Source organism: Morone saxatilis, unplaced genomic scaffold, assembly GCF_004916995.1.
Source record: "Morone saxatilis isolate NCDOM2014 unplaced genomic scaffold, NCSU_SB_2.0 Contig1, whole genome shotgun sequence".
NCBI lineage: Eukaryota > Metazoa > Chordata > Actinopteri > Moronidae > Morone > Morone saxatilis.
The window spans coordinates 12036001-12044096 of record NW_023339651.1 but is presented as its reverse complement, the minus strand read 5'-3'; the positions used below and the strand labels follow the sequence as shown (position 1 = coordinate 12044096).

General features: G+C 39.6%; 1 protein-coding gene across 5 annotated transcripts in view; it reads left to right on the top strand.

Annotated features, from left to right (window-relative positions):
• Positions 1 to 1806: 1806 nt before the first annotated feature.
• Positions 1807 to 8096, top strand: part of si:ch211-234p6.5 (pleckstrin homology domain-containing family A member 4) — a 14614-nt gene continuing 8324 nt past the window's right edge. Inside the window, exons 1-10 of one of the 5 annotated variants that reach the window (XM_035662461.1) lie at positions 1807 to 2063; positions 4843 to 4912; positions 5006 to 5104; positions 5207 to 5279; positions 5386 to 5486; positions 6026 to 6144; positions 6250 to 6462; positions 6586 to 6886; positions 7567 to 7626; positions 7861 to 7956. In XM_035662461.1, coding sequence (XP_035518354.1) covers positions 2020 to 2063; positions 4843 to 4912; positions 5006 to 5104; positions 5207 to 5279; positions 5386 to 5486; positions 6026 to 6144; positions 6250 to 6462; positions 6586 to 6886; positions 7567 to 7626; positions 7861 to 7956 — 1176 coding nt within the window. In that variant the 5' untranslated portion in view covers positions 1807 to 2019. Of the gene's footprint in view, positions 2064 to 4132; positions 4376 to 4842; positions 4913 to 5005; positions 5105 to 5206; positions 5280 to 5385; positions 5487 to 6025; positions 6145 to 6249; positions 6463 to 6585; positions 6887 to 7566; positions 7627 to 7860; positions 7957 to 8096 lie in introns of those variants that run through there. The other 4 variants (XM_035662435.1, XM_035662424.1, XM_035662444.1 and 1 more) reach the window with 4 other exon arrangements.

The window sequence follows — 8096 nt, the reverse complement described above, 5'->3', positions numbered from 1 at the left end:
CTTGGCATCAATGTGAGGAGCCAGTAGTAACAGCACCTCGACAGTGTTCTGATTCTAAAGATATTCCTCAGAGAAAGACGAACAGTTCTATGCAGACTAAGTGAGAAAAAAGTGACATTTTGAAATATAAATGACTTGAATGAAATGTAATTTAATTAATGCTTAACATTTCAGTTAATTGGTTCATTTAAAGGACTTTATTCCATCATATTATTACCTATTTAAAAATGTCTCATCTGTTATCTGTTATTGAACAATTGGGGGCTCCATATATAACAAGTTAATGTAAATCGTGCTCTGGCACCAGCTAGCTGTGTTTTGTTAAGAACCACATTTCCCATGAGCATTGAAACCACTGTTCCTGCTTCAAGTGTGCCCCACAGGTTGTCCACTGCGTAACGGGAGATGATAAGTAGCCATGCCAGCTGTCAGTCAACGGGGCTGATTGTGTAGTATGCTAAAAGGGAGGGGTCATAAATATCTGGAGGCAGACTGATTCGTCTCCTGTGAGAACCGGACATCCTGGGCATCCGAGGTCACGACCTTCCTGCTCAAAACCAAATGGTCTGAACATGTGAGATACTAATTATATGATGGCATGATTACTATTCAACTGTTGAGCAATGGTTTGAGTATTTTTTTGCTGTATTTACAGTATGTCTCAAGGGTTTCAATCAATACGCTGTGTATTTTTCACCACTTTATTCATACATTTAAATATAGTGCCAGTGGCTGCTGTCCTATGAGAGTAATTTTAGACTTGACTTTTCTCCTATCTTGTTGTTCTTATCATAGCTCTTAAAATTCCTTTGATATCTTCCTCTTGTACAGCAATAATGCCAGCTCTCCTGAGGCATCTGTCGTGGCCCACTGCTGGATATGAGCTTTCAGTTTTCCTTTGAGTGCTTTTCTTTCTGTCAAGTTATTTGATATTATTCATGACTGGAAACGCTCTTGCTCTTCTCACCTTAAAGCACTGTAAACCTGCTTTCTTAAAGCTGGATTAGTGAAGCACCATCTCTGTTGCTGAACTGCAGCACGTGGAGTGTATTAGAGGTACTTCAGTTTCTATCTTGAGAATATTTGAAGAAGAACTCCACAAGACGCTGACTCAGTGCAGCAGAAAACCTAACTAATCTGGGAGAAGGCTTTTGCCCAATTATGTAAACCTTTGAAGTCTAGACTGACTAATTATAAAACAATGTGATTATGTCTGATATTTAAATACTACAATAGATATCTTAACTACAGATTTATAGGTGTACTTCACAATAAACTGTACGTTTGTCAGAGATTCTTTAGTTTAGTTTACAATTTCTAAACTTGTAATAAATCAATGCTATCCAAATATCCTATTTTCAATCCAACCTGGACTATTTTCCTTCTGCTCAAAATATAATTTAAGTCATATTAGTGTGTTTATTTGCTGTTTTGTAGTCTAATGTTTGTCAGTTTGCCAGTGAAACAAAACCTTTAAGCCTTTGCACACAGATGTCATAGTGAACCCTTCATACTCCGGATGGTTAGGCCTTTATTAAGAGTGATAATACAAGACTGGCATCCAAATCTTTTATCATCAGGAAGCCAGATCCAAATAGCTGAGAATTGAAATTCAAATAATGCAAAGGGCAGAGAAGAAGAATGGGAGAACAGCTGTTTTTTGTGAATTCCCAAGTCACAAACCCACACTCAGCAAAAGACAGAGAGGCTGTCAAGGGCAGGGTGAGAGGGAGGGACACTGAAGAAGAAGAAGAAGGGGGGGAGAAGGGGCTCACAGAGAGTGCACTGTTAGAGGACAGAAAATCAGACTGAGTGTTAACAGCCAGCGTAGGTAGATCACCGGACAAACACCACTGCTGCAAGTCAGAACGCAGGGAAGGAGTGAGAAACAGAGAGGGAAATTCACACGTACAAGGAGAGAAGAGGAGTATAGCGAGAGAGTGTTTGGGCAACAGGAGCTTGTGGTAGCCAAGAAGAGGGCAGCCAAGCCTGAGGAGATGCTGTGAGGAAGCGTGCCAAATGATGGAGCTTGAAGCAGTCAGCAGGCGGGCACAATTAGTCAGGTACAGCAATATGGCATTTATTATTATTTATGTCTCATGTAATTCTGTTTAAACAATTAAAAACTACAAAAAGATGAATTAATTAGATAGAGTGTAATTTAGTATTTCTGTTTCCATGTAATACTTTATTAATCATGTATTTCCATTTATTTGATAAGTTTATGATCAGTTTACTATGTCGCTGAAGGTGAACAGTATTGTAAAGCAGCGATGTGATTATTGTATTATCTGTGGCTGGACTATTACAGGCCCATTGGGAGACTTTTTCTCAGCTTTGCCAGGCTGTGATATCCCAGCTGTATCTACCCAGCAACTTGTATGCCTCCTATAGTCTAGCTTTACTGTGTAAAGATATAACAAAAATGCTGTGTACAGAACCAATATTCTCATTAGGCAATCTTTTCAGGAGGTCAGATTAGTTACTGAGGCAGTGCCTTACGTCACTACTTTACTTATCAAGGTCAAACGTATAGTGATGATTTCGTTGACATTCAAAGACATGAGAATGTAGGAGACATGCAAATGTTTTTGTTGATGGAGAGGGAGGATATTTTCTGGGCCGATGTATTCAACATGCTCTGTGTCCAACTTCACATGATGCTCCAGAGTCCTTGGGCACCACAAAGCACACTCTGTGTGGTACACAGACCCTCCATTTGTCCTCCTCTCCATCCCTCTTTAGCATTTTAAGTCTTCTCCTCCCCGAGCAAGTGACCCCCGCTGATTAAGAAGGAGATTTTCCAAATATTTCACAACACCCACGTAACCCCCAGCAGCTATGAGGTTGTTAGTCTCTGCTTGCATCGCTTACAAAGACTTCATTGTTTTTTCTTATTTACTCTGTGTCTCACTTGTGGAGGATTGTGGTTGATACTGACATAGATTGGGGCAGCTAAACCATGTTGAACCCCTGGGTCACCCACGAGTGCTTGTCGACGCTCAGTGTTTCTCATGAATTTTTATCGTCAAGTACATCTGTATTGCTGTTTCATGGAAGTCACCATAAACTGTACAGTTTAGATAAGCTGTAAAAAGAAGCTAATGCAAGTACAGCATGCAGGTGAAACTTAAAGTAGTTGAGAATCAGAAAATCTTAATGAGAGTTGTTTTCAGTAGTCTAGTGAATTTGTAAATGAAGTGATTACATTATTAAACATACACTCACATACTGCATACTAGTAGTAGTAGTAATACGTAACAAAACATAAACAAAATTAAACTAGTACATACAGTACAATACTGTACAAGCAGTTAGACAGAAAGTAGAAAGATTTAAGATGTGAACTCAGTTGTGCAGTATTAGTAGTATATAAACTTTGTAAATACATGCATATATAAAAACAGTAAGAAAGTAGATAAGCACAATATATACATTGGAGGAATAGATGTTTGCTGTAATTTATATATAAAAAAGGTACTTTATATAGTAATATCAGTACTAATTCAAGAATAAAAATGGCAATTTAAGAAGATAGATCAGATCTAATTTCCTATTTCATTATTAGAACCTGGCAACACAATAAAAATCAATAGAAACAAATATATATCACACATTTAAAATATTGACCTGGCATCTGAGTGGCCTAAACTGTAAGTTAAATGACAAAAATGTGAACTACGATTGAATAACAGAATTTAAATTTCTATAAATATATGCTTATGCAGTAGTAACAAAGTTCATTATATATCATTATATATATATATTAAGAAAATAGGTTCATAGAGTAGGTGCAGGTGCACGAAACATGCTACCATGTGACCTGATGTACACAACCAAATATGCTGAACCCTGAACAGACAGCCTGACTCTACAGAAAAGCACAAACTTGTGACACAGTGAGCCCCACCCCTCCCTGCACATTTGTCTTCAACATGCCACTTTACTTCCCCCCTTCTCCACACTCTTTTATCTTGTTTTTTTTTTTGTCCTCTGCCATCCACACTGCAGTTCTGCAGTTTGGGACACATTCCAAAACCCTCTCAGTCTCTCATACCAGCCCGTCCCTGCTGCCAGATTGGTTTTCACACTGTCCCAGGCCCCTCCCTGCTACCACGGCGACGCAGCTGTCACCTGTCAGTTTCATGGTGGGGATGCACACACCGGCCTGTTATGGCTCAGAATAGAATTGTGGGAGAGTTTCGCTCGAAGTGGGAGAGCACAACACCAAGTCTCCGAACGGATGAACAGTTGACTAGGAAAAAATCTCAACTATATGGGAATGTAGCATATGTGTGCTCGGAGGTTACTGGGTGCTGTTCATGGGAGTGACTGACTGCTTCTACAGAGAGAGACTCTGGTTCAGATTGTATTGGTAAGGCCTTGTGTCTTAGCCTCACTCAGAGCAACTAGTTGCAACCAGTTCATTCAAAATGAGTTTCAATGTAGGGAAGTATTTGCTCAGAGGTTGTGGTAAACTATAACTGCTCAGGTGTGGATCTTTTTATTATGTGTTTTCTTGACTTGATTGAGGTTTCGTTAACAATCCATTGCGTTTGTGTGTACCACTAAGTAATTATGACCTTGTATGAATCAATACATTCCTATTAACAGACACACCTATATATATGAAATAAATTGTTAAAGTTAGAGCTGAACTTTGGTTGTAATCAATATAAAACTTCCAGATATGACATTTCAAATGTGACATTTGCATCCAGCTCTGACATTTCTGATAAATATTTGTGACTCTTCTTATCAACTTGTCTTCATTGTGTTTTTATGTGAGTGTGTATCTGGCTGTTTTCAACTAAAGTCTGAATATTTCTGTTTCCTCTGCAGAATGGATGACCAGGACAGAGTAAGCCAAGCATCCAGCGTGGCCACTATTTCCTACTTTCCTGTCCTAAAGGTTAATTTTAAGTTTGCCTGGCTATCTTGTCATGATGTGCACATGTTGAGTGATAATTGTGACACTGTTAATGTATAAAAAATGTATCTTCAGGAAAGTGATGGAAAGGTGCAAACATTTGGGAAAAGATGTCAGGCAGCCAAGAGAGACCCCAACTGTCCTGTCATCATCAGAGGATGGCTCAACAAGAAGGTAATTTTCAAAACATGGCCTACTTAACATATTACAACTTCATTATTGCATTTCGAGTGTGTGACTGCAAAGAGGCGCTCCTAATTGATCTCCCTTCTGCAGGATAGCTCTGGTTTGAAGCTATGGAAGAGAAGGTGGTTTGTTCTCTCCAACTACTGCCTGTTTTACTATAAAGGTACACAGCTTGTAGCCTAGCCAGTGCTTTGTGTTTCATGCACTCATGTGTGATTGTATAACCATGCATCTCTTCTTTTGTTCACTTATTTTCTGTTCCCCACCAGACAGTAGAGAAGAATCAGTGCTGGGCAGCATCCCTCTCCCGAGCTACAAAATCCTGTTCTGCACACCACGAGAATGCAAGAACAGAAAGTTCACCTTCAAGGTATCATTAATGGTTACTCATTCTTCTAATGTAAACTTTTTTCTGAATTTTAATCAATTAATAGAGAAAATCATCCACAGATGAATACATTATAAAAAATCAATCAATACTTGCAGTCCTACAAATTAGTTAAAATGAACCAACTACAACAGTAAAATCCTGCTTTTATATGAATGCATTGGTAATAATAATCTAATGATGTAAAAAGTGTACTACAACAGTCACAGTGAACATTTTTAACACTTTTACCTTTAATACTTTAAGTGCATTATACTTACATACTTTTATTTAACATTTTCAGTGCAGGAATTTAGCTTGCAGAGTTTACAGTGTGCTGTAGTACCTTTACTTAAGCAAAGTATCCAAATTATTCCTAGACACTGGTTTATTCAATCTGTTAACTTCAAATCAACTTCACGCACATCATGAAAAACATTCCTCTCTTGAGCTACAGTCCATTGGAAACTCAAAAAACATTGATCCTTTGTGAGGGGACTAATAACAGTGTCATGTTGTGAAAAATCTATGTTAAAATCTAGGTGGTGCACCAGGGAATGCGCTCTTATTTCTTCAGTGCTGACACTCAGGAGGACATGTTGGGTTGGGTCCGAGCCCTCAGTCAGTCTGCTTCAATGGAGGCAGACGGCTCGCTGAACAGGTACAGCACTATTCACTACAGACATACAGTGTTAAACACTGAATATCCAACATTTTCCACGATTGCACTTGGTGACCCTTCTTTGCTGCATTGCTGATCCTTCAGGCGTTGCTCAAGTTATCAGGATTTCACACAGATAGGTGGCAGCAGTGAATCAGTGGACTTTCCTAAACCCCCCTCTGATGGAGAGGGTCCCTCCCAAAGGCACAGACACGTCAGCAGGACTTTGAGTGAACCGAGTCAGCTCAGTGGTGGGAGGATGGGGACGTCTCACTCAGAACGCAGGGGGAGGCGGAGTGTGCGTCAGAGAAACAGCAGGTTGTCAACTCATCTCTGTGTATGAAAGGCACATATTTAAATCCCAGTGGTTTACTTAATGGGAAAAAATCATCTGAGAAAGGTCCCAGCTTTGGCATTTTGTTCTCTTCTCTCTTCAAACAGAACACCCAGCCCTCCTGATTTTAGCAGAAGAAGAGTTTGTGGGCCACACCAAGAGGAAGATTCTCTTCCTGGCCAAAACACGCCACCCATGCAGACAGAAATGATGGGAACAGGTTCTTTGACCTCAAGAGGTCAGCTGGGATCACGACCTCACACACCAGTGGGAAGGGTTGACATTCGACCTCATGATGACTCGGTCATGGTGCCCCAGATGCTTTACTACGCACCTGCCTCACCTAAGCTGGAGTTCAAATCCACTCCAAACACTCCAGTCACGGAAAGGTGGCAGAACCTAAGCAAGGTCTGGTTTATCTTGATCAGAAAATACACTCCAATAGCATGGGTTCAGCATGTCGTACAAAAGCTAATATGTTGTTAATCTCTTGTTTTAGTTGTTTTTAAAAGAATCAGTCAATAATAATTTCCTTCACTTAAGTTTGCTTGTTTAAATGTGTGCAGACATAAAACAGAAACTGCATTATCCACAATTAGTGGTATAAGTATATTTATAAACCATATTTATAAACCACATTTATTTCAAATAAAGGTTACCATTATATACTGTTGTATCACATATATATTAAACCTGCTTAAGGATGGATATTTTAGGGTTTTTATCCAAATTTGATCTAATTTGCTTTAAAGGGGCACAGTTTCACACATTCACACAGTTTACTTCCCATAAAGATAGCCTGTAGAAACAGTTGTGTCTTCTGTGGCCCTGGAGAAAGATTTCCAAGGTTTGAAATAAAAATAACTTTGATGATATGATAAGTTGCTTTATGGGAAATGTAAGATCCCATTTTTTTCGAGCTTGATTCATACCAGAAAGACCTAAAGTCAGGATATCACTGCTGCTTCCATTTAGAGCATTCTTTTTTTGTCTCTTGTTAGTCCCCCTTCTATGGAGATGTTTATACTATGTTATAATACTTAATGGAGTACCCTTTTAACACACCTTGTCTTTTTCATTGTTTGCAGCCTACACCTACATATGGTTCTGTCCATCATACATCGAGTGGGAGAAGACCTTTAGGAAAGGTGATTATAGTATGAACACTACATTCACAGTAAAACATCCAGACCAGTGTGCACCACATCACACTTACTGAGTAAAGTAAAAACATCTGATGGTTACTGAGTAAAACCTATAGACAGATTTTTGAATAAGATGGATTTTACTTGTTACCTGTTTAGTAGTACAGTATTTTCTGTATAATGCCTTGTGTTGTCTGTTCTTTTCATATACATGAAATATACTGTCTCTTCCTTCAGAGCTACTCTACAGGGGCACATGCAGACTTACTGCCCCCTTTGCCCCCATCATCGAGAGCCGCACATGCTCCCCACAACCCACACCACCACCACCACCACCACCATCACCATCACCGCGACACTCTTTGGACGTCTGCCCGCGGCGACGCAGAAGAGCAGCGACGCACACAGCTCCGCACATTTCGCCCTTTTTGCGTGAATCTGCTTTCCTGACCGAACCGGGGAAGACCTCCTGC